This window comes from Zingiber officinale, chromosome 9B (assembly GCF_018446385.1).
Source record: "Zingiber officinale cultivar Zhangliang chromosome 9B, Zo_v1.1, whole genome shotgun sequence".
NCBI classification, from domain to species: domain Eukaryota; kingdom Viridiplantae; phylum Streptophyta; class Magnoliopsida; order Zingiberales; family Zingiberaceae; genus Zingiber; species Zingiber officinale.
The window spans coordinates 37,538,686-37,564,773 of NC_056003.1; the positions used below are offsets into that span (position 1 = coordinate 37,538,686).

A 26,088-nucleotide genomic window follows, 5' to 3' on the forward strand; every position below is an offset into this window, starting at 1 on the left:
TTTAAATTAGAAGTTTTACAAGAAATAGTAACTTTATATTATGACATTTTAATTCCAATTAAAGATTCTTCTTCTTCTTCTTCTTCTTATCTAGTTAATATTATATATAATGTTAGAATTTATCTATATGATATTTATAATCAATATTATGTAAAATATAGAACACAAATTAATATTTCTGAAATACAACAAACTATTAGTAGTAATTTAAAATTTACAAAAACATAATTTTTATTAAAAGAACAAACAAAACATCCACGAGGATCCTCAATTTCCACACAGGAACTTGAAAATTATTTTATGACTTCTTTTGATTTTAATGAAGCAGATAGCGAAAATTTCGATATCTTAAAATGGTGGTCACAGAAGGCTCAAAGTTTTCCCATCTTCTTCGTGATCACCAAAGAAATTTTAGCTTGTTCAGTGTCAACTGTTGTTGTGGAGAAAACGTTTAGTGTCGGCAGTAACATATTAGATAAATAACGATCAACTTTGTCTTCCGACTCATTGGAAGCCTAAGCATTACTGGACAATTGGACCAGAACAGAGAAAAGAATCCAAGGAATGTAACTTTCAGATGACGAAATTGAAGATTTTGATATTGAAGGAATAAATACGACAGGAATGAGAAATGGAAGTGAGTGACAATGTAAAGGATAAAAATGTAAAGAACTACGTGAGCTTTGATTCCCCTATACTCTAGGGGATACATAGACAACTTAAATAAGTGCAAGCCCTTTTTCTACAATAAATTTTTAATTTTTAATTTTTAATTTTTTAACATAATAATCTTGAACCGTGGTGAACCGTGAACCGTAACCATCTTGGGTGGTTAAGGTTAAGGGTCGACCTACCTAGAACCGTCGAACCAGTGGTTCCGAACCGTTGAACCGTCGGTTTCGAACCGTGGTTAGGTCTACAAGAGGGTCTAGGCCCAAAGTGGACAATATCATGTCATTGTGAAGATATATAAATATCTTTCAGTAATAACAAATGATATCATAGTCATGATCCAAACAAGATGTCATATGGGGTGGTCTTGAATGAAGTTGAGGGTAGGCCTGAACTAGGTCAGGGTGTCTGGATGCTCGTTGGGAGGCCCGAACTAGGTCAGAGTGACCGGACGCGGATGCTCGCGAGGAGGCCTCGGAGCAAGTCAGGGTGACCGAATGCTCGTGGGGAGACAAGGAGCAGGTCAAGAGTGACAGGACGCGGATACTTGCAAGGAGGCCCAGAACAAGTAAAGGTGATCGGATACTGGCAGAAAAGCCCCGGAGCAGATCAGGGTGACCAGATATTCATGGGGAGGCTCGGAGTAGGTCAGGGTGATCGGATGTTCGCGGGGAGACTCAGATCAGGTCAAGAGTGATCGGACGCAGATGCCTACGGGGAGACCCGGAACATGTCAGGGTGACCGAATGCTCATGAGAAGGTCTAAAGCAGGTCAAGAGTGATCAGATACTTACAAGGAGGTCCGGACCATGAGAATAATTGTGCTTCTTCGTTTGAGAAGAGGATTGTTGGGATTCAATCAAAGTCTCATATTGGAAAGATTTAGAAAAAATAATGAGTTTAAAAGGATGTATGATATCTTTATTGGCATGAAACTTTTTGAATAGAGCCCAAGAATAAAGTCATGAAGGTCTAGATCCAAAATAGATAAATATTATCTAATGAAGATATATAGATATCCTTTTATATAATAATATATTATTGAAACTTATTCATTTAATTAATTTTTATATGTATTAAATGAATATAAATACGCTTTCATCAGGATAAATATCAAACCATATTGTCCCGAGATCTTCCTCTGATGTTTTATTTACGGTGAGATGTTGATTGAAGAAGAAAATAGATATAGGATAGGGGGGAAATTACAAGGGAATATGAAACGCTTAGAAAAGAGGGAAAAAGGTAAGGGGAAAAAAAACCAGTACACTACAGTGAATTTGCAACGGCTACAACGGCTAGAGGTCGCAGCCTCAAGCAAAGTCACCCGCAAGCGAGGCAGCTTGTAGGCACCATGCTTGACCTCCTGGCCGCAAGCAGCCTCGCTCACGTCCATCAGTGACCTCGCTCATGAAACCTAGTGGCGGTGAATTCACGTCTACGTGGTTGCTTGCGGACGCTGTGATCGACTTCACGGCCGCAAGCAACCTCACTCACAACCATGAGAAACCTCACAGAGGTCACTAGTGACCTCAAGTCGCTCTAAGAGATTCAAACTAGCAAGGCAACAGATAGACAAGGAAAGGAAAATTTATTCCACTTAATTTTCAATCCGTCTATTATTTTATAATGAATATTTTACAGTAGAAAGATAGATAATAAAAGGCTAAGCCTATTGTCAGTTGGTTCAGGAATAAAAAAGAAGCAATATTTGTTCATAGGCAGCGACATCGACATTTTTTTTGGCCTTAAGTGGCGACAACACAACACAACACCAAAGGAAGATAAAATAGAGGCTCAAGCGCGAGCATTACTCTTTCTAATGGAGATAAAGACAAAATACAATTAAACTACCAGTAACGATAACTCAAGTGCATAAAAACCCTAAATCAAGGGCTTACGTCGAAGGAAAATAATGCATCACATGGTCAACAACCCATAATACCCTCTCTGCAGAGATATATAAGGTATTTTAAGCGTGTTAAAATTATTTTTAAAAGTAGCTAAGCATCAAAGCATTTTAAATATGCTCTATTTTATATAACTTTGCAAACTTAATATATTTACCATTTGTAATAATAAGCAAAAACAGTGGTCACATAAAACAGACAAATCAAACTGGTTTAATGTTTCACGTCGAAGCTGCCAATAAAATGATAATGAAGGAAGCAAGTTTACAAGAGTCGATAAAGGGAAAAAACCAGAACCCAAACAGTTCAATTAATGGATTGGAACATACCAAAACACACCAGTCTGTTTGCAACATAACGATTACGATCGAACCTAATACGCCTTGGAAGGTACACGCCACGTTGCTGGATAAGAAAGCTGGGAGTCGAGATCAATGCATGATGCATCATTGTAGTGAATGCAACAGAACCTACCAAATCTTCCAAGTACAATAACACAAATTTAAAAGGCACTGCTGACAGAAAGGAAACCTAAACTTATATCGTAGGAAGGAAAAGAAGTAAAACTTACTCATCAAATCCAGTATTAAGCTTGTCGCTCCCTGGACAGGGACCTACCGGAAGGATGGTATCCATAATCATCTCCTACTGCCTCACCCTCCTCACGTTGATCTGCATCTGCATACTCATATTGATTTTGATAATAATCAGGCTGACGCTGATCGTAAGACCCATGTTCATAATAATCCATTTCATGTCGCTTTGACCTCTCAATGTGTTCCGCAGGCTTAACTGGTGGAGGATGATCATACTGTTTCTGACCCTGGGACTCATCATACTGATTGTAGTCGCGTTCATGCTCCGGATTTCGTAGTCCATCATACCATTCTTGCCCATTTCCATGCTCAATATTTCTGTCTCTCGCGCCAGACCTCTCCCTGCCATGCTTTGACTCACTACCATATTCAGAATCCTTGTCATGAAAATAACCGCGTTCTCTTTCATAACCGGCTTGATCATAGTCTCTTTCTCGCTCCCGGTCTCTATCACGTGGACGATCACGTTCGCGCTCACGGTCATAATCACGACCACGGTCCCTTTCCCTCTCTTTGCCACGAGCTCGATCACGGTCTCGACCACGATCTCTCTCCCTCTCTCTCTCTTTATCCTTTTCCTTGTCTCTCTCTCTTTCTCTGTTTCTATCTCGATCCTTTTGATGGTGGTGCCTGTCCTCTCTCGGCTCCCGGGTCCTTTCATGGGAACGTTCATGAGGTCTGTCATCTCTCTCACGATCCCGCCCCCGATCTCGAGATTTCTCCCTGCCAAGGTTAGTTAAAATACTGATGATGTTCTACAAAATTAATTCACTTAAAATTCCACCAACTTTTCTGGAAAATGAAAAGGTTATCATACTGATCCAGATAACGATCATACCTTGCCCTTGGCTCCTCTGATCTAGAATGATCTGATGTAAGTTGTTGCTGCTCCCTGGTTGAAGTGTAAATCCATTTATAGGGAGGAGACTGATTATTAATAATGCAAGATAACATATTTGACATGAAGTAAAGTGTATCAAGTTGTCATCGAACTATGGAGATACAAGTTAAGAAAGACTGGAAAAAACACAAAGTGATAGGCTTTTCGATGGAACTTTAGTAAATTATATCCAATGCACATGGTAAAGTATATCCAGTGCATGAGCTACCGAACAGCCTTTAAGAAATTCATAGTTGCAAGACTCAAACATCACCAATTGTAGGTTCCAAAGCAAGTAAAAGAAAACCAGCATGTATCCATTGTTACTGACTTTCTGACCATATTGCACAAAAAAAATATATGATTAAAACTCAACCTTGATCATTAAACTTTGCTAGTCCCACCTGTTAGAGAGATCCTAGTAAAATTATGTGGTTAAAGAAAATCCAAAAGAAACAACCACAACTTTCCCTTAAAAAAGAGCTTCACGATGTGGGATAGAGTTTCAAAGGCTCAAGAAGATGAGCTCCCAAACATTCCACAACAGCCGTAATGCTCAAGCAGTTCTAGCAGAGTATGTATAATATATGCTTGCTAATTGTTCTTTGCAAAGACAATAATCAATAAAAATTAACCAGCATATTTGCCAATTAAGGGGATTTGTATTTATTGAGAAAATCTATGAATGTACAAAAATAAGAAATTACATCATTACCTGCCGGAATGCTTCTGGGCTAATTCTTCACCTCCGGTCCTGGTTGTACCAAGTCCACCACCCAATCTTCGAGGCCTCCAATTTGGCACAGTTCTTCCACGCTCAACATCAACAAGAACTCGTCTATTATCAAGTTTCCTTCCATCAGCTTGCTTGTATGCGGCTGAATGAGGCACAAACAATGTCACAAACATCATAAGTTGCAAATCTGACTTTCAAATGGACAGTATTTATTTCAGTACATACATTTCATGTCACGTGTATGCACATATTCAATGAAGGCGTATCCTCTTGGTTTATTTGTTTCCTTATCTGTAACCAAACGTACCTGACAAAGCAACATTATCATAAAGCAAAATATCCTCAAGAGGCAGGGAAAGATCTGATCATTTTCTAATATTTGCATATTATAAATGGCACGACAAATAGGCACCAATGCCCTCAATAGCCGTGCTCACCTTAACAGGTGTACAGGTTCACCATGCCAGATGCATCAACACCATACCAATTGAGTTGACAGAGCAGAAAACCGATGTATGTTCCAGAACAATTAAATATTTTACCACCCCCTTACCAGGGTATATTAAGAATAACAACAAAATTAGAATTGTGAAAGTAGGGTATACCAGAAACCTTCTGAAACCAAAAACCCTCTGAAGGATGAAAACATTTTCCAATTATCCATTTAAATTTGTTGAGAATGCATTCTTCATTAGAATCACCACCAATGCTCAGTTGTATTGCATTAAAAATCCAAGGGAAAATTAGAAAAGTTTTAATCCCTTCACGAGGTACCTTGATTTATTACCTGATTACCTTTGTCGACCCAAGGATAAGGCAGAATGACTGTAGTGAGTAGCAACTATATTGAGTTATTGACCAAAAAGGAAATTTAAGAGTGCCCATTGTAAACATTCTGAGTTGAAGAATCTGGATCTTTCTCACCGCAAGTATTTATTCCTTTGAAACCAACCAAATGCACCACAAACCTATACGCAACTAAAGAAATACCTGTGCTACTCACAAAGTCTTCACAAAGCAAGATCTTCTGGCTTCTCTAAAAGGCAGTAATCAAAAACCCAATATATCAAAGAACTCATTGCACCACCTATGGCTAGTATACCTGTCATAGCCCCTATACTTGGCTGTGCACAAAGCTTCTAACTTTGTCTCATTCTTAAGAGATTTTTCAACTGGCAATAAAGTTTGGAGCAAGAGCAGAGTGGCATGAATATATCGTAGAAAATAACTTAAATATAGTACCTGATGTCCCAGCAAAGTTAATGTGAAAGAATGTTTCATGGCCACCTTTTTGTAGCTAGGACAGTAGAGGAGTCTCAAAACACCCAATATATATAATATCCATGACATCCAACCACCCAACTTACCCAAGCTTCACCAAAGTAATAAAGAAAAAACTCCCCAGTCACAACCCCTCCCTTTGTTTGGATGTAAAGCAAAAAAAAAATGGAAATTGTTTTGTTGATGTCTTTTTGTTCACAAAAGAAAAACATAAAATCTGGTCAGGCTGCACGAAGCAAAATAGTTGCATGACCAACCTACAGATAATACACACTGTGACAAAAATATGATTCCAAAAAATCCTTGGCACCTATCCTAATATAACGAAAAACCAACCATGAGTTCCAAAAGTATATGTTTCTCTTGGTTACCTAGGACTAATGAAAATTCGGATAAACATGCAGTAGATTGATATTTGTATGATGATTTACAAAAACAGCTGGGCTAGAACATACTTTTAGTGCCTGATTTGAAATGAATTCTTACCCATGTTAAGAGCAATAGCACAAGCTCCTCACAATAGAAGTCATGCATACTTACCCTCTTAATTGGTCCATAAGTTTCAAACTCCCTCTTGATCCGGTGTTCAGTTGTTTCATAGTTCTGCACAAGAATATTGGGCATTGTCAGGTGAATAAATATCTCTTAAAAAAACAAACCCCAAAATGCAGCAATCATACAAGCCTGGCAACAAAAAGTGTCTTGTATGGATCACCGGTAGCATTTGGATCTTTAGATGGATCATCTGTAAGAAAATATTAATGATTTTCAGCACAATTAATGCTCGATGAGATCAAGCCAGAGTTTTTCAGCACATTCTTATAGATCCAATTCAATTACATTTTTCCAAGCTTTCAGCAACCTGTCTTGCACCCTCTTCAAGGCGTACTTGTCGAATTCTAGCTCTTCTTTGGACCTAAAACCAAATAAATAGAATGCAGAATGATATACATAAGAAACACTAGGTGACAGAAAATACAATGTATGTTTGATGAATATGGAAGCGGGTGAAATCCATAAAATGGTTAACAAAAAGGACCAACATTTAAAGATCATGGCAACCTAACAATAGTGGGTATTATAAGACCATGACAATATGTGCTGGTACACAGTGTGTAGACTAAATGATTTCATGGCATCCTACTAGAACAGAAAACAAACAAGCAAATTCAGACTACATACAATTCATAGTGCAACTAATGTTTGAAAAAGCAAGTTAAGCGACACAATGTAGCATATGTATATGTATAGAGAACAAGATTTAGAATATTATTCCATGTAGAGTATCAATCTCTATTGAGAGAGTACATTTAGTTTAGAAACCGTACCATGCTAACACTCAACAAACATTGAAGCATGCCAACATGAATGTGAATGAATTTTATTCTTTTCAGCTCTCTCCAGTTTGCTTCTTTACTTCCAAACTAGATTATAGCAGCTAGACAATCAATTTTATCAAAATCTCAGAGAAATATTTTATAATTAATACTATTTCATATTAAGTTATAATTGATAAATATATTAAGATTAATCTCATTAATTAATATGAATTTATAACTAATAGCATTAATATAGGTATATATAAATATGATGTTCGAAATAATTAATATCAATATAAAGCATCATAATTACACTAATATCAATTTACTAAAATTAGATGTTAGCTAAATTTAATATTAAAGTTAATTATTGATAAAAATTAATTAATAATTTATATATCAATATTACTCTGTTTAATAAATATAAAATTATTAAGCTATAAGCTTTATTATAAATTATGTTAACAATTAATGAAAATTTATTAACAAATTACAAACTATTAACAATTTATAAGTTATATGCTATTAACTAACATTACATGATTAACTTATTCTAAACTGTTTTTTAAAAAAAACTTTTAAAAAATATTATTAACTGTTAACAATTTATCCTTACATTATAGTTATTAACTTGTAATAAATTGACAAGTTACAGAAAAACACTAACTTAATATTTCAGGGGTTGTTTAACTACTCAACCTCAACACTGGACCCCCACCCCATAATATTTCAAGGTCTGCTTAACTGCTCAACCTCGACACCCCACCCCCACCCCTGTGATCTTGAGATATCCACACAGGTCCTCTTGAGATAGTCTAGTGGTTAGCGCATAAAGTACTGCCAAATTGAGGTTTGGAGTTCAAATCTCAGCATAGCCGAGATAAATGCTTCCCTTATGCGTCGGTTACTATTCCAAGGGCTAGTAGCCACCCGTGATTTATCTTCTCCGAGTTAGCCTAAGGACAGATTGGCAGGGCGCTGGGGGTGAGCACGCCTTTTGCCAACTTGAGATATCCACACAAACCAACTCTCCTAGAAGCAGGATGAAGGGGAAGAATTGCATCCCAACCTCTCCACTCTTCATCCAAACCTCTCTAATATCATGTATGGGTCTCTCTCTCTCTCTCTTTATCTCAGTTGGTATCAAATGACACGGGTCCATCCTGACTCGTATCACCATGTTTAAGGCAGCACTGTTATTGGTCACAGTGCGGGCACTAAGTTGACCAATGGAACAAGAAGTTTTGTCTGTGCCAATTGAAACAGCATGTTATTTTAATCAACAGCAAAGACACAGTTAAAAAAAATCCCAATGGATTGGTAATTTAAATCAGTTTTCAAGAGAACAATCAATACAAGTAAAGATGATTTCCATCTACAGTTTATCGTGAAGAAAAATGGAAAGAGATGCAAGTTTCTTAACACTTGCCAATAAGCATAACATCCTATTGAAAAAACTTCAAAACTGATATAGAGATTTATTTATCTTATTTAAGAATCTTAATATAACAGAAGAACATCTATCATAATCACAATCCAATTCCTAATTATCACACTTGATACTCTTATAATCTGAATTAGATTATACCTCATGAATTTCTATTAATACAAAGGTATAAGTGACTTTGGAATTCTTCCTCAATTAACTTTCCATAAGCTGTAAAGGTTACATTATGATGCAGAAACTCAACCCAACCAAGCAGTTAGACCAGGAAAACCATCAGCTAGACCGCTAGGAGCAGCCATTTGTTCAAGTTATTAAATTGTTTCTATCTAAAACAGATAATGACCTGATTAGCCTTCCAAACTGGCCAATCCGACCACATGTGAATTAGTTTGTATAGTTAAAATTTTGATATACAGATTTATTTATTTTAATACTCTAATTTTTGGTTTTGTTATGATATTTGTATTGCACAGGATCCTAAGATACTACATAGTCAAGAATTAATTTTTCCCAAAATTGTGAAACTACTATAGAAATTAACAAAATACATATCTAACCCGAGTTTCACCCTCAACTATTGGCGGAGCATATTCAGGATCAGTTGGTTCAGCAAAATGGCTAACAAATTGTGCCATCCCTTCAGAAAAAAACAGAAGATTAATTTCAGTGAATTCTATTGGTCAAAACCATACAAAAAATAAACCAAAACTAATAAATATACAATACCAGTGTAGGGAGGGCATTTCCTTTTCTCTGGAGGAGGTTTATACTCCAACTGCAGACGTGGCTCAAAAAGCTTCAATAGATTAGCAGTAAGGCCAGTTGGATGGCTTTGCCCAATCTGTATAGAGGAAAAGGTATAAAAACAAGCCTATTAAACCTTAAAAAAACAACATATTCTACAGAAACAAGTAAACCAGATTAAATGAGATAAACAATAAGTGTTTATCCGGAAGAAAAACAAGAGCAACCATCGTGTATGAATGTAAACACCAGAACCAAATTGACTTTTTCTATGATTGAATCTAAACCAACTAGCAAACCATACAGCAGATCCACCCTCGAAAAATCATGCATAATAAAAGAGATCTACAGCTAGTGCCGGAATCGAAGAAGGATAAAACTAAACCCTAAAAGGATCGTGGGCGATCAACCTAAAACGACCAAATCGAAAACAGTGCAGGATCGATCAAAGCAAGAAAACGGAAAGAAGGTACTCGGGAATTACAAGCTTCAACTGGAGGACGTTGGCTCGATTCTGGGCTTTGGTGCGGGCCTGGGGGTTGTTGCGATTCAGGGGGTCGTTGAAGTCTCCCATCCTCCTCGAGTCCGGGAGCCAACACACCAAGAAGAGGAATCGATCGCTTCACCTCAAAGACGGAGAAGACAAGATCGAGCGTCTCCCCTCGCCTCGCGGCGGTCCTTCGTTCTCCTTTCGGCGTCCGAGGGTCGGAACGAAGAATAAATAGTAGGGGTTGTGTTGCGATCCGAGATGGCTTTTTTTTTCAAATAAATCCAAATGTTTTTATTTTTTACAGATCGATCCTAAATTTTAAACATATGTCAGCAATATCTTTTTCTCTCTCTCTCTCTTTTTTTTTTTTTTTTTTTTTTTTTGGTTTTTTTTCTCAAATTTGGAACAACTTTTTGTTAAATATTTGTCAAATTTTTAATATGGTTTATTTTAAGGCAATATTGTTTAATTATCAATTCAATTAATGAAAGTTAAAGTAAATTTTGACTTATAACCCAACTAAATTTAAGCTCATTTGTATTGAACGGTGGTCCACCATCGATCCCAAATTAGGTAGTCACTTAACTAATTTAGTTCATCTCTTCCTTTCTCCTCCCCCTTCTCTCCTTTTCTCTTCATTTTTCTTCCTTTATTAAATCTTTATAGCGTTCTAGAGATATATAGAAGAGGTGGTGCTTGTCGCACCATCTCTTCCATGTCCCTTTCTCCTTAGTTTAACAAGAAATTTAACTGTATACGATTGTACCATTTTAGGGTAAGTTACTTTCGTTTTCTTCTTTCTTTCTTGTTTTTCTTTTTCTTAATTCTTTCTTGTTAGAACTTGATTTCTTACATTTTGATAAGAAGTAATTATAATAGAGTTTTGGATCATTGCATGGAGGTTTTTGCAGGGGATGATGATGCTTCACGTACGTATCCACAACATTATGGAAAGGAGAAGTTGTGTAGAAGGGTGGGTTGTTGAAAATTTTTAGATTTTGAATTTCACCTCTAGGAAAAATGTCTTCAGTTCCGTCGCCGGAGAACAATTCGACTTCCTCATCAACGAGTTCAAAGTCCTCGCCTATGGTGGCCGCTCCAAATGATACTCATTCCTCTGCATCCTCCTCATTAGAACAAGATGTCGATCCTTCTAATTCAATTTCCGCTGGACATGTTCTATCTAAAGCGACAGCCCCGTTGAAGTCGCTAACCAACTCCACTCAAAATGCTCAATCTAATGCGAATTTGCCAACGATCATAGGAGTTGTGGCGGGAGTTGGACTGGTTTTCATGTTCTTGGTCTTGGTGTGCATTTGTTGCGTCAAGAAGAACAACAACAAGAAGAAGAAGAGGCTCCACGACTCTATGAAATACTACGCGGATGGTTCGTTCAAAGGTGATGTTATCGAATTCTTATCTAAACAAACCCAATTAAGCATTAAAACTTGTACCCCCTCAGAATTAATTATTCAAAGTGTTGTAAGCTTTAGACTTTATTCTATAAGATGCATGCTTGATTGTAGATAGTGGCTTTTATGCTTCATCACTTCCCAAGTGGCACACCGGAGACCATGCCGGCGCAATGCATGGAGGAGGGTGGCATCCTCAATTGCCTCCGACTAATGACGACGATGTGAGTGTGGTCTTTTCGGGACCTCATGGTCCTCCGCCATTGCCACCTCCTTCTCCGGTCGTCGCCCTTGCTTTAAATGATAGCACCTTCACATATGAAGAGCTTGTAGCCGCCACGAGCGGCTTCTCCCCTTCCAATCTCTTAGGACAAGGAGGGTTTGGGTACGTCCACAAAGGGGTGCTACCCAACGGGAAGGAGATCGCGGTGAAGCAACTCAAGGCAGGGAGTGGACAAGGGGAGAGGGAGTTCCACGCTGAAGTCGACATCATTAGTCGGGTTCACCATCGCCACCTCGTGTCTCTCGTCGGCTATTGCATTTCCGGAGCACAAAGAATGTTGGTCTATGAATTCGTTCCTAACAAAACTCTCGAATACCACCTTCATGGTAAACACCAAGACTCCAAAAGAAAGCTATTATAAGTAACTCTTTTTGTTTTTTGATGCTAAGCCTTATATATAAATTCATTGATGTAGGGAAGGGACTTCCGGTGATGGATTGGTCAAGAAGGCTCAAAATTGCATTAGGATCAGCTAAAGGCCTTGCCTACTTGCATGAGGACTGTGAGTATGAAAAATATACATGAAATCATCGTCATATCTAACTCGTCGTCTAAGTCAATGATCGTCGTGAAATGAAGGCCATCCTCGGATAATTCATCGGGATATCAAGTCGGCAAACATTCTTATCGACCTCAAATTTGAAGCAATGGTATGGAAGCTCAATGAATGCCATCTTTAATTTCAATTCTCTCGACTTGATTGAATATTCAGTAGACAAGTTGAGCAAATCATGATTAGTAATGTAAATGTATATTTAGGTGGCCGATTTTGGATTGGCTAAGCTCTCGTTGGATAATCACACTCATGTTTCAACAAGAGTGATGGGAACCTTTGGGTAAGCAAGATGGCACACTACATGTTTAGCTTGAAATGTGTTTCGATACGCGTAATCTTCTTCTTTTCTTTCCTCAATGAGTAGGTATTTGGCACCCGAATATGCATCGAGCGGGAAGTTAACCGTGAAATCTGATGTGTTCTCATATGGGGTGATGCTACTTGAGATCATAACGGGAAGAAGACCCGTTGACACTCATTCATTCATGGACGATAGCCTAGTAGATTGGGTAAGTTTGTTGCAAATTAAATCTCCTTTTCATTAATTGTGCATAAGTCAAGATCAATTGTCTTACTATTTTCGTGCCATGTGTATTGAAATATAACATCAGGCAAGGCCAATTTTGTCGCGGGCATTGGCCGATGGAGACTACGATGAATTAGCCGATCCGCGCTTGAATGGCAACTACGATCCTGTGGAAATGGCACGCATGGTGGCGTGTGCCGCCGCTAGCATTCGCCATTCAGCCAAGAAGCGTCCCAAAATGAGTCAGGTGCGATTTCACATTTTGCGCCTGAATTTCGATGTATTGGTCTCGTGCATTGTAGTGCAAGCTCGCTCGGAGTCTAACTCTTGTATCGTAAATGATTATAGATCGTGAGCGCACTGGAAGGTGCTGTATCACTTGAAGACTTGAATGAGGGGGTGAGGCCAGGCCAAAGCATGATGTTCAGCTCGGGCTCAGACTATGAGACTAGCTCATACAACTCGAGCATGAACCGCATTCGGAAAGTCGTGTTGATTCCTGAGTACACCGATGAATACAGTGGACCAATTTCGGAGTACGAACCCACCCTTCCTTCTCCATCGAACAATGATGTCTACTCCGATGATGATGGTGATGATGATGATTTGGATCACATTGGAAACCAAAGGCACGGACCTCATTCACCGCTATGAAGGGGCACTTCCAAGTGAGTTCGAGTTCTATTTTGAGGAGAATGCTTCCTTGTGCTCGTCTTTGAGCTAGGCAAGCATATCATCAAGCTTTAGGTCCATCAGTCGTCTGCTTATTGATCAACATCTATATTATTTACTTGCAAAAAGCAGGAAGAAAGGGATTGGAGATTGACGGTTTTTTTTTCTTCATTTTTTTCCCCTCCGGATTGAGAATTGAGTATATAATATGCTATGATTTCATTTATTGATAAGATTTTGATGAATCATAATTTTTACATAAATAAATTAGAGTCATAATTTTTTCCTTTTTCACATTAGTGTCGTATCTTTCTTATCCACAAAAGGATAGAACCGTTAAGAAAGAACACATCATAAGTATGCCTTACTAGTTTTGCTTTCTTCTACCTTCCATTCGGTGAGAATCATATCCAACTAACCTCTCTTACTTCACTCCTTCTTTCTTTCTTTCTTTCTTTCTTTATGACAAAAGATCCCCACAAGGTATATCTAAACTAGCTCAATTCGCACGTCACAACATAGCACTTGCACGTTTTCGACTTTGCAACCTCTTGCTCTCATTATCAAATTGTGTTCAACTAAATTAAAACTAAACTGTCTCCTACTTGCATCATTCTTCATTTAACTTTGAAAAATCTAACAAGAACATTATGACAAACAAATAAAGTTGATAGAAAAAACAAAGAGACGAAAATAATTCGAAAGTTGATATGATATAAGTTACACATCACAAGTTAGGCAACACGATAATTACGAAAGAGTGTACCTTTGAGTTTGATTCATTCATCATTATCTCCGAAAGGAGGCATGGAGAAGATAAAACCATAAGCTATGTTGTAGGAATTGTTGAGACCTTTTTCTAAAAGCATGAAAGGGACTTAAACTAAAGGTTGTTTAATTAACAAGGTAACCACGCTGAATTTCATATTGAACAAGTCGTCCTTACTTATCCGAAGTTCCTATCGATAAAATATATGTATAATTATTGATAAGAAACAAGAAGTAGGGTCACAAGTAACTTTGTATACCAAGATAAGACATTTACTTTGGAAAGGGAAAAAAACTAAGATTTTGCTTGTTGTTAACGAGAAATAAAATGGAACGAAAGCTTAACGAAGTGTGTTTTGCAATGCTTGATGTGTATACGATAAAATAGTCCATAATTTGTGGCATGTGATATGGAGCCCTTAAGTAGATGAGCTTTGGACCTAATTTCTTGAAAATGCTTTTAGAGGGATCTTAAGTGCTTTTAGATCTTAAGTGCCTTTAGAGGGGTCGTAAATTATATATATATAAACATCCAAGGACTAGTGTCCAGGGCTGAAACTGTTTTACAATCCCAAGTGGAATTAAAAATATTTAAATATTTTGAAAATCATATCACAATAATAATCAAATCTTATCTTACTAGGCATGTCGACTAGACCTGACCACGGTTCGGAACCGACGGTTCGGCGGTTCGGAACCGCCGGTTCGACGGTTCCAGGCAGGTCGACCCTTAACCTTAACCGCCCAAGACGGTTACGGTTCACGGTTCAGAACCGCCGGTTCACGGTTCGGTTCACGGTTCGTCACGGTTCGTCACGGTTCAAGATTAATATGTTAATAAAAATTAAAAATTAAAAATTAAACATTAAACATTAAAAATTAGAAATTAAAATTTATTAAAAAAAAGGCTTGCACTTATTTAAGTTGCCTACGTATCCCTTTAGGGGAATCAAAGCCCACGTAGTTCTTTTACATTTTTATCCTTTTACATTTTCATTCACTTCCATTTCCTGTTCCTGTCGTATTTGTTCCTTCAGTATCAAAATCTTCAACTTCGTCATCTGAAAGTTGCATTCCTTGGATTCTTTTCTCCGCTCTCGTCCAATCGTCAAGTAATGCTTGGGCTTCCAATGAGTCAGGAGACAAAGTTGATCGTCGTTCATCTAATATATTACCTTTGAAACTAAACGTCTAAAATTTCTTTTGCGATCACGGAGAACAAGAAGTCTTTTGTGACCACCACTTTAAGATATCGAAGTCGGATTCCCTATATCTTTTATTTAAAAAAAAGTCGTAAAATAATTCTCAAGTTCATGTGGAACTTGAGGATCCCGTGGACGTTTTGTCCGTTCTTTTAATAAGAGTTGTGCTTTTGTAAGTTTTAAATTACTACTAGTAGTTTGTTGAATTTGAAATATTAATTTGTGTTCCATATTTTGCATAATATTGATTATAAATATCATATAAATAAATTCTAACATTATATATAATATTAATTGGATCGGGGAAGAAGAATCTTTAATTGGAATTAAAGCATCATAATATAAAGTTAACATTTCTTGTAAAACTTCTAATTTAAATCTAGGATCTAAAGCAAATGCAATTAAATAAATTTCAGGAATTAAATAAAAATTTTTTCCATTTAGTTTTCATAGCTAAGATGCAAGGAGATAAAGATTCATTATTAATATGTTCATTTAAAACTAATACTATATTAGAAAATTTTTTAAAACTAATTGAGCAGTGGGATAATAAACACCGGAAAGTTGTTCGGTTGCATCATTAAATACTTTTAAAATTTCACAAATACTACTACAAATATTCCATTGTTGTGAAAATAAATATATATTAGTATTAGTGTTTTGTGCAAAAAATGAACATAATAATTCTTTATATTGAAATGAATCTTGTAATAATTGGTATGTTGAATTCCAACGTGTTGGTACATCACGTGGAAATTTATAGGTCTCATTCCATTAATTTTACAAAACCTACCCATTGTTTCATTATAGATGGATGAGACCATAAATAAGAAATTGCAATTCTAATTGGTTTAATATAACTTTCTAAAATTTTTAAACCATCTTGAACGCATAAATTTAAAACATGGCATACACAACGAATATGAAAAAATAAACCTCCAATAATAGGTTGACAAACAAATTTTAGATCATCTATACAAGTGGTATTAGAACTAGCATTATCTAATGATATTGAAAATATTTTATGAGTTAAACCATATTCTTCTAAAATTAAACATAATAATTGTGCGATATTATGAGCATTATGTGATTCATCAAAAACTCTATAAGCTAATAATCTTTTTTGGAGATTCCAAGAGTTATCGATCCAATGGCAAGTCACACCCATATATGAATGTGTTTGCCAATGATCACTCCAAATATCGGAACATAAAGAAACTTTATTATCTAATTTACTAAATTCATCAATTAAATTCTTTTTTCCTTGTTTTACTAATTTTTTAATTGTACGAGTAAGTGTAGTCCTAGGAACACGTTTAGCACATGGATTAAGAGATTCTTTACAAAAATCTTCAAATGTGCATTTAGATCCAAAACTAAAAGAAAGATGTTCTACGGAAACAAATTTAGCTAATGATTCTCTTAATTTATTATCCGAATATAAAAATAAACCGGAATCGGTACTACCGCTAGTTGAAGAAAATCTTGATAATTGTGTTTGAGAACGGTCGAGTCCATATTCCGTCGGGTGCTTCGTTTCTACATGTCGTTTCAACGACCCATAGCCGCCGCCGGCTTGGAATTTGTAGGAAGCATTACAGTGCTTACATTTTGCACGCATTTCTCCCGACGGAAGAGTGACCTTCTCAAAATATTTAGTAAAAATAGAAGATTTTAGAGGAGGAAGTTCCTGAACCTTAGAAGTAATTGCATCGGTACTTCCTTGTGTGTCGGGTGTCGGATTCGGAAGATGCTCGATCTCATCATCGGTTGATTGAATGTTGGGGTCCTCCTCCCGCGAATTCATTATTTGCTTTCCCTTCCGAGCTCGAGATGATGCACCTCCGCGGCCTCCTTCTATTGTAATTGAAAATTGAAAACGAAAGCGTGTAGAGATTAGAGAATACGAAAATGAGATTAAGAGTAGAGAAGATATGTGTGAAAAATGATGAAATAAGCTCTCTATTTATAGAGTTTTGATAGTAACGGACACTAAATCATAGCCATTGATCAAAAAACGGTCAAATGATCCTAACCGTTGAAAAAAAATACCTAAAAAACCCTTCCAACGGCTATGAACCGCCGGTTCAACCCGCCGGTTAACCGGCGGTTCGCCGGTTTTACATCCAATGAACCGGAACCGGCCCGGCAACTTGCCGGGCCGGTTCCGGTTCGACCCGGCGAACCGGGTCAACGGGCAACCGGCCCGTTGACCCGGTTACGGGCCCGGGCCGGGTCCGGGCCAGACCCGGCCCGGGGTCGGGTCTAATGTCGACTATATAAATCATTTCAAGTTATTGAGCTTTATTCCCTATTATATCATTATATATAATTAAATAAATTTTATTGTTACTAAGTTTTTTTTTATCTTCCTATTCCTAGTTTGATGCGCATATTTGTCATAGTTTCGCATTGCCTAATTAAAACATTTATTAGTCGTTTAAGTACATGTTCATATCAACTTAAATGCGTCTCTCAGAGTTTTCCCTCAATAGATACAACTCTGACTTTCTCCATAATGCTCTAGTTTCTTATTCTGTCCATTTTCGTATATCCAGACATGAACCCAAATTAATTGTTTGAGAAGATGTGTAGCTTTTATTGTCGACTTTCCAGATATGAATCCAAATGAACTTTTGGCCACTATACGTGATCTCCCTCAATCTTTTTTTTATTACTCTTTCCTAAAGTTTCATGGTATGACTCATTAGTTTAATATCCCTATAATTTATACAATTTTATATGTCTTTCTTATTTTTATATAAGGGAACTAGATACTTACTTGCCTTTGATCAGACATTTTTTTAGTTTTTAATATCATATTAAATAACTTTATAAGTCATTCAATACCTTATTTCTCTAAGCACTTTTATACCTCTATCAAAATATCATTTGATCCAATAGTTTTTCCATTGTGCATCTCATTTAAAGCTTGTTACGTTCTACTTCTAAAGTTTGAATTCTATAATAAAAAATTAAATTTTTATACTTATTTGACTTACTTAAATTATCTAAGTTAAGTTGGTTACCCATCTCTTCATTAAAAAGTTATTGAAAATATCTTTTTCACTACTCTTTTATTTTTCCATCGTTTACTAGTACCCTATTGCATTAATCTTTAATATATTTTATTTGAATAAGATCTCTTATATTCAATTCTCTCACTTTAGTTATTTTATAAATGTCTCTTTCCCCTTCTTTTGTATTTAATTTATGATATAATCGTTTAAAAATTTCATTCTTTACTTCAATCACTACTTTCTTAACTTTTTTCTTGGCTATTATATATTTTTTAAAGTTTTCCTTATTCTTATGAATAATTAATTCCTTATAACCTGTTCATTTTTCGTTCACTTTATCTTGTGCTTTCTCATTCCACCACCAAGATTTCTTACTTAGTGGTATTGCTCCTTTGACTTACCGAGTACGCTCTTAGCTACTATTTTTAACTTTGATATCATCTTATCCCATGTCATATTATAGTCACTGTATATTTCACCTAACGCTTGTACTTTTACCTTCTCCTTAATTATATTTTGTTTTCCATCCTTTAACTTTCACCACTTAATTCTAGGAGTTATATATATTTTTCTTCTATTGATACTATACTTGAAGTGTATATCCAACACTATTAACTTATGTTGGATAGTTAATGTTGGAGCAATTCTAATGATCCGTACGATCATGTGTTTTGATATTTGGGCAAAAGGTTTAAGTTGGATTTACCCTTGTATTTGATATGTGTATATGAGTGTGCAGGTTTGCAGGATACACATATGACTCAGCTTGATGACTTCGGGTCCGATGAAGGATAGAGCATTTGAGGGATCGTGGACAAGGCATCAAGGACAAGGTATCAAGGGATCGTGGCTTTGTTTGTATTTTCGCTTGCGCACAAACATTATAGAAAGAAGCGATTAATTGGAGGCAACGTCTATTCAACCCCCCTTCTAGTCGGCCATACGATCCTTAACAGTTAAGTTTCTCTAGGAATGACTTTGTGATTTTTACAAATCTTTCTATCCTTTTTTTTTAACCATAAGAAAGTCAATTTATGATTTATTATTCCTATTTTTGAACGTGATCAATATTCTACTCTTTTTTTTAAAAAAAAATATATTAGCTAATATAATATCATATGCTATCACAAATTTCAATATAGTTTTTCTTTTTTCATTTCCCATTCCAAACTCAAAATTCCATGTATCTTCTCATATTCCTTATTTTTTACTTCGACATGCGCATTTAGATCACCTCATATTAAAATTATTTTATTTAATGAAATATTTTATAATACTTTATCTAGATCATCCAAAATCCTGATTTGTTAGTTTCATCTAATCATACTTGAGATACATATATGCTAATTACGATCATAGTTTCTTTCGTCATTATTATTTTAAGAACTATAATTCTATCTCCTTTTCTAACTACTCATATAATTTCATTTTATAATGAACTATCTACAACAATACTCATTTTATTTCTTATTTTATTCTTTCATGTGTATCATAACTTAAAACCCGAATTTTCTATTATCTTTGTCTTCTCACTTACCCTTTTAACTCTTGTATGTACAAAATAATTCTTCTCCTAATTATTGCATCTACTACCTCTATTGATTTAACAGTGAGAGTTCTTTAGACTATTAATTTTTTTATAATATTTATTCTTATCTAACCTATGATGTGAGATCTCTTCTTATTTAATACGACATCCAAGTTCTAATGAAGATGTAGTGATCTTATTGATACGTTATAATCGAACCCTACAATGTAAATTTTTATTTATTTAGCACTACACCCAATTTTAAAAATGTAGTGATCCTTACCGAGACATTATAGTCGGACTATACAATACATTCCTTCCGAAAAAATAATATAACATTAACATAATAATTTAATAAATTTATTTATTTATTTATTGAACATTTACTTAAATTTTAATATTGATGGACAATCCTAATACAACCATCTACTTTTATCCGGAGACCAGTGATTGAAAGAAATTTATTTTGAAAACCATACTGATCCTGTCAGGAAACTGAGCCAGATGGACCGCTGAGTGAGGTGGATGAAATGTTGACTGAATTGCGATGTCCCGAAGGAGGGGTATGCTGAAATGACTTCTATGTTGACCAAGTCTTCAGAAGTCCTCTGGTCAACGCTACCTGTAGCCAGCAACCAGGTTGCCTCGGTCCCTGGTACCCCGATGCTCGAGGCAGATCCAACGAATGTATAAGTAACAGACTAATACTAGAATAATCAAATGAATGGGGAGTGAGTACGGAAACATACCCTGGCCCAGGGGGGCGCCCTCGGATGGGACGCTACTCGAGTTGTCGTGACCCGGAAGAGTAGATGACTCTGAGCCGGATGAAGAGTTGGATATGATGAAGCGGAGTCGGACGCGTCATGGAGCCGGAAGTGGCTGCACGAAACTAGATGCGACCTCGGCACATAAGCCGGGATAAGACATTGGCATGTAGACCAGGATAAGACATCGACACGTAGGCTAAAATAAGATCTCGGCACGTAGACCGGAAAATAACAACAACAAAAAGGCTAGATACAAAGCACATAGTTCGAAATACAATCGCGACTCGAAGGCCGGAATACAACAATGGCTCGATGGATGAAACACAACGATGGTCCGATTGGAGCGCAATGACAGCGAGGGCTCGGGGGTCCGATGGCGTATACAATGTGGATGACTAGAGGTGGCCTACGATGAGGTGGCAAGAGAGGTGGTGGGTCGTCGCCATTGAGGCTATGCGAGGGAGGAGAAGACAGTGCTTGGATGCTGACGACCCCGAAACTAGCTACCACGTGAAGCGGCTGTGGACGCCGACATGCCAATGGAGAGGGAGACCTCGCGTATGGCAGCGGCTTGACCCGTAGTGAGGCTGAGAGGCCTGCTAGCGTCGGTAGCCAGAGCAACGTGAGGAGGAAGAAAAGGGGGTGGCGTTGCTTAGCGAGGGTGGCAGCTAGCTATAGCTCGTGGGCGTCAGCGTGAAAAAGGGGAGATGACTGTGCGTGTTTGCCAGTGGAGGCGTGAATCCGACATCATTGTCGCGAGAAAGGAGGGAGACGACTCAGAGATGGTCGTCGCCGGCAGTCGTCGTTCGAGGATGGCTACGAGAGAGGGAGACGAAGCATCTTTCCTGGTTTGTGGTGGTGGCTGGAGTTCTTGCAGGCAAGAGGGGAGGGAGAGAGTAAAGGCAGAGGGCAGTGGCTCGCCGGCAACGACAGTGGCGGTGTCCTCCCCTCTTTGCGCGATGGCGACGTGAGATAAGTAGAGGAGAGACTTAGGGAGAGAGATAGAGGAGAGGGAAGAGGACAGGCGATGGTTGGTGTCTTCGTGAAGGTGGCGGCGAGAGAGAGGGAGAAGAACCCTTCTTCTCTGTTGGCGGTAGCGAGAACCCCACGAAGAAGCTAGAAAACTCCCCCCTTCTTCCCTACTAAAAAGCCCTAATAGTATAATGACCTCCTTGCCCCTCCCTTTCTCCCCAATTCCTCCTATGCCCCCATGGGGTATATCCATATCACAAGTCTCCCCTTCAAGTCTAGTCGAAAGAGGCAAAAGTCTGACTGACTAGACTGAGCCCAACGTAAAGCAGGATTACTTTTGAATACAAAGTTAGATCGTTGGGCATGTCTCATAATGTCAAGCGACGAATGGCGAGAGCCGAGAGATCGAGTGATATCGAGCGGGTGATCAAATGAATGCTGATTCAAGCGATTAAACAAAAAGACCATGCGCCTGTTGGTTAGTCCTAGGAAGATCGTACTGGTTCCACTGTACAAAAAATTTGTACAAGTGTCGAACCTTTCCTAATAACCTATTGTGTTCTTTAGAAGTTAAATTAGGAATCACAAATGGAACTTAACATTATTGATTCCAAATTTAACTTATTTGTTCTTAATGGTTTAGACTTGGATCGCAATCGGAACTTAACACTATTGATCCAAATACACCTATGTTATAAATTCAATTAAATATTAATTTCTAAAATTAACTTTCAGGACTGCATGGCGAGACACATGGCCTTCTTGGGTATGAGAGCATCCACCATTGCCTAGACAAAGCCTTTTAAGAAAAGCTAATATTTAATTTCCTTATATAACTCTAGGTTTAACCAAAAGGAACAATCGAATCACAAATTCGAAAAACAAAAAAAGCACAACTTCGAAACAAATCCGAAAAACTAGAATCTAATGCTTTTTGTGTTTGGAATTCATACAAAGAAAAATAACTAGCATGATGTGGAAGAAAATTACTAGTTATACCTCTTCTTCGTAAACTAATAACCTCGAGATCTTCTGCTATATTCCTCGCTTTCTCTTGGACGTCGTGTGGGCGACGATCCTCCAAGATGAACACCACCCAAAGAGCTTCTCCTCCTTCTCTAAGTTTCGGCCACCTCCACCACTAAGGAGCAAAAGAGAGCAAAGGGAAAAGAGAGGGAGAGAGGGTCGGCCACAATGAGAAACTTCACCAAGAGAATAAGAATTGATGTGTCATGAGGACTCTCCTCCCCTTCTTTTATATTACTTGTCCAAGACAAATAAGAAAAGACTTTTTACAAAAATTTAAATATTCCTTTTATTTTCCTTTTCCCCTTTTATTTTTCCTTTTCTTTCCTCTTGATTGAATCAATCACCAAATCATTGATTAGATAATTTGATTTGATTGGCCGGCCCCTTGCTTGGGCACCAAGCAAGGGTGGTCGACCCCTTCTAAAGGAAAAAAATTACTTTGTAAAAATTTATAAGTAAAGAAAGAAAGCTCTTTTAAAATTTTACAATATCTCTTTTTAATTTCCCAATGTGGATGTTAGAAAAGAAAAGTTTTAAAAATTAAAACTAAGTTTTAAAATTTAAAATTTCTCTTCTAAAATTTCCTTTTTTTAACATGGTTACAAAAATAGAAAATTTACAATTTTAAAACTTCTCTTCCTTTTTCCTTAAAACCATGAGGATGGTTAAAAAATGAAAGTTTTAAAATTTTTAAATTTTTGTTTAAACTATGTGACCGAATTCAAATAAGGAAAGTTTTATATTTTAAAATTTCTCTTTAAAAACTTGTAGATATATACAAAGAGAATATTTTAAAAATTCAAAACACCCCTCCTTATTTGAAATATGTACCCGGCCACCTTAAGGAGATTATGGCCGGCCTCTTTTGCTTGGTCACCAAGCCATGGGTCGACCCCTTCTTGGACACCAAGATGGGCTTTTCATGAGTGGATTAGAGGCATTAATGAGGCTACGACAGGGACCTAGAGGAGAAATTGGTTTTGGCCTTCCGACGAACTTGAGTATCCCGTGTTCGCCCCGAACACACAACTCAAGTTCATCAATAATAACTCATTCCACTAGAGAGTTATTATTGCACTACCGCACCAATCCCAAATTACATTATGGGCTTCTTCTTATCATGAGTGTGTTAGTCTCTCTGTGTTTAAGATAACAAATGTCCACTAATTAAGTAAGTTATTGACAACTCACTTAATTAATATCTAGCTCCAAGAGTAGTACCACTCAACCTCATTGTCATGTCGGACTAAGTCCACCTGCAGGGTTTAACATGACAATCCTTATGAGCTCCTCTTGGGGACATTTTCAACCTAGATAACTAGGACACAAGTTTCCTTCTATAATCAACAACACACACTATAAGTAATATCATTTCTCAACTTATCGAGCCTATTGATTTATCGAGCTAAATCTCACCCTTTGATAAGTTAAAGAAATAAATAATAAATATATGTGCTTGTTATTATATTAGGATTAAGAGCACACATTTTCATAATAACTAAGGTCTAGTTCCTTTATTAAGTCAGTATAAAAGGAACTTACCTAAAATGGTTATACTTAATACACTTAGAGTGTACTAGTGTAATTTATTAGTCAAGATAAATTAATACCTAGTTACACTACGACTAATTCAATGGTTTGTTCCTTTCCATCTTAGTCGTGAGCAATTGTTTATAATTTATAACGAACTGATAACATGATCTTCTGTGTGTGACACCACACATCATGTTATCTACAATATAAATTAATTGAACAACTACACTTAACAAATAAAATGTAGACATTTAACCAATGTGATTCTTTTATTTAAAAAATAAATATTTACAAAAGCTAGACTTTTAGTATATACTTTAACAATCTCCCACTTATGCTAAAAGACTAAGCTGCCATATCTGTTGTCATACATTTGATTCTCACATGTTGATCAAAAAGCTTTCGCCGGAAGGGCCTTAATGAAAGGATCTGCCAGGTTATCTGCTGATGTAATCTTGGCGACAACAACTTCTCCTCGCTTAACGATGTCTCGTATCAGGTGGTACTTGCGCTCTATATGTTTACTCGCCTTATGGGCTCGTGGTTCCTTCGAGTTTGCAACTGTACTGCTATTATCACAATAAATTGTGATGATTTTTGGCAAACCATGAATCACATCCAAGTCCATTAGGAAGTTCCTGAACCATACAACTTCTTTGGCTGCCTCAAAGGCTACCACATACTCAGCTTCTATGATTGAGTCTGAAACGCATTTCTGCTTGACACTCCTCCATGCAATGGCTCCACCTCCTAAAGTAAAACACATAGCCTGATGTAGACTTACTATTGTCCCTATATGATTGGAAATCTGAATCCGTGTAACCCACAGGGAGCAAATCGTCTGCTTGGTAAACTAGCATATAATCTCTAGTCATTCTCAGGTACTTTAATATATGCTTTACAGCAGTCCAATGTCCTTGTCCAGGGTTACTCTGATATCTGCTAACCATGCCCACGGCAAAACAAATATCTGGTCTCATACACAGCATTGCATACATTAGACTTCCCACAGCCGAAGTATAAGGAATTGCCTTCATGTCCTCTATCTCCTTTGATGTCTTTAGAGACATCTCTTTGGATAAAGCTACTCCATGCCTAAAAGGTAAGAAATCTTTCTTGGAGTTCTGCATGCTAAAATAAGCAAGGATTGTATCTATATATGAAGCTTGAGATAGACACAACATCCTTTTCTTGCGATCCCTTATGACTTTGATCCCAAGAATGTGTGCACATTCTCCTAACTCCTTCATATCAAATTGTTTGGATAACCATATCCTTATGTCCGATAACACTTTGACATTGTCGCCAATTAACAAAATATCATCTACGTGTAGTACAAGAAATATCACCACATTTCCGTTACACTTCTTGTATACACAAGACTCATCCCGACACTGAATAAATCCATATGACTGGATTACATCGTTAAACCGGATGTTCCAAGATCTTGAAGCTTACTTCAGTCCATAAATGGACTGATTTAGCTTGCACACTAGATGCTCTTTGCCTTTTTCAATGAATCCCTCTAGTTGCTTCATATGGATGTTTTCTTCAAGACTTCCATTAAGGAAAGCTGTCTTGACATCCATTTGCCAATCTCATAATCCATATGAGCGGCAATGGATAAGAGTATCCGGATAGACTTAAGCATAGCTACCGGTGAAAAGGTCTCTTCATAATCGATTCCCTCTTTCTGAGTATACCCTTTCGCAACAAGTCTTACTTTGAAGGTTTCTACCTTC

The 26,088-nt window shown here is 37.1% G+C and overlaps 2 protein-coding genes across 4 annotated transcripts; one reads left to right on the forward strand and one right to left on the reverse strand.

Annotated features, from left to right (window-relative positions):
- Positions 1 to 2,774: 2,774 nt before the first annotated feature.
- Positions 2,775 to 10,304, reverse strand: LOC122025133 (U1 small nuclear ribonucleoprotein 70 kDa-like). Of its 3 annotated transcripts, none has more exons than XR_006123608.1 (11): positions 10,070 to 10,287; positions 9,568 to 9,682; positions 9,399 to 9,478; positions 6,916 to 6,991; positions 6,756 to 6,820; positions 5,232 to 6,678; positions 5,020 to 5,101; positions 4,774 to 4,936; positions 4,017 to 4,070; positions 3,154 to 3,901; positions 2,775 to 3,061 (listed from the first exon to the last, which is right to left on the reverse strand). XR_006123608.1 is itself a non-coding variant. In XM_042583897.1 (11 exons), the coding sequence occupies exons 1-10, from the start codon at positions 10,157 to 10,159 to the stop codon at positions 3,169 to 3,171; spliced, it is 1,521 nt and encodes a 506-aa protein (XP_042439831.1). In that variant the 5' UTR covers positions 10,160 to 10,304; the 3' UTR covers positions 2,775 to 3,052; positions 3,154 to 3,168. The 3 variants fall into 3 exon arrangements, 2 of the variants coding, with proteins under 2 accessions (XP_042439831.1, XP_042439830.1); XM_042583897.1 differs by having other exon boundaries at positions 2,775 to 3,052; positions 6,616 to 6,678; positions 10,070 to 10,304; XM_042583896.1 differs by having other exon boundaries at positions 6,616 to 6,678; positions 10,070 to 10,303.
- A 791-nt stretch (positions 10,305 to 11,095) lies between these two features.
- Positions 11,096 to 13,506, forward strand: LOC122022939 (proline-rich receptor-like protein kinase PERK4). The gene is made up of 8 exons (XM_042581041.1): positions 11,096 to 11,474; positions 11,602 to 12,096; positions 12,186 to 12,272; positions 12,350 to 12,420; positions 12,530 to 12,606; positions 12,691 to 12,835; positions 12,938 to 13,099; positions 13,201 to 13,506. Exons 1-8 carry the CDS (start codon positions 11,096 to 11,098, stop codon positions 13,504 to 13,506), a joined length of 1,722 nt encoding a protein of 573 aa, XP_042436975.1.
- The last annotated feature ends 12,582 nt before the right edge of the window (positions 13,507 to 26,088 follow it).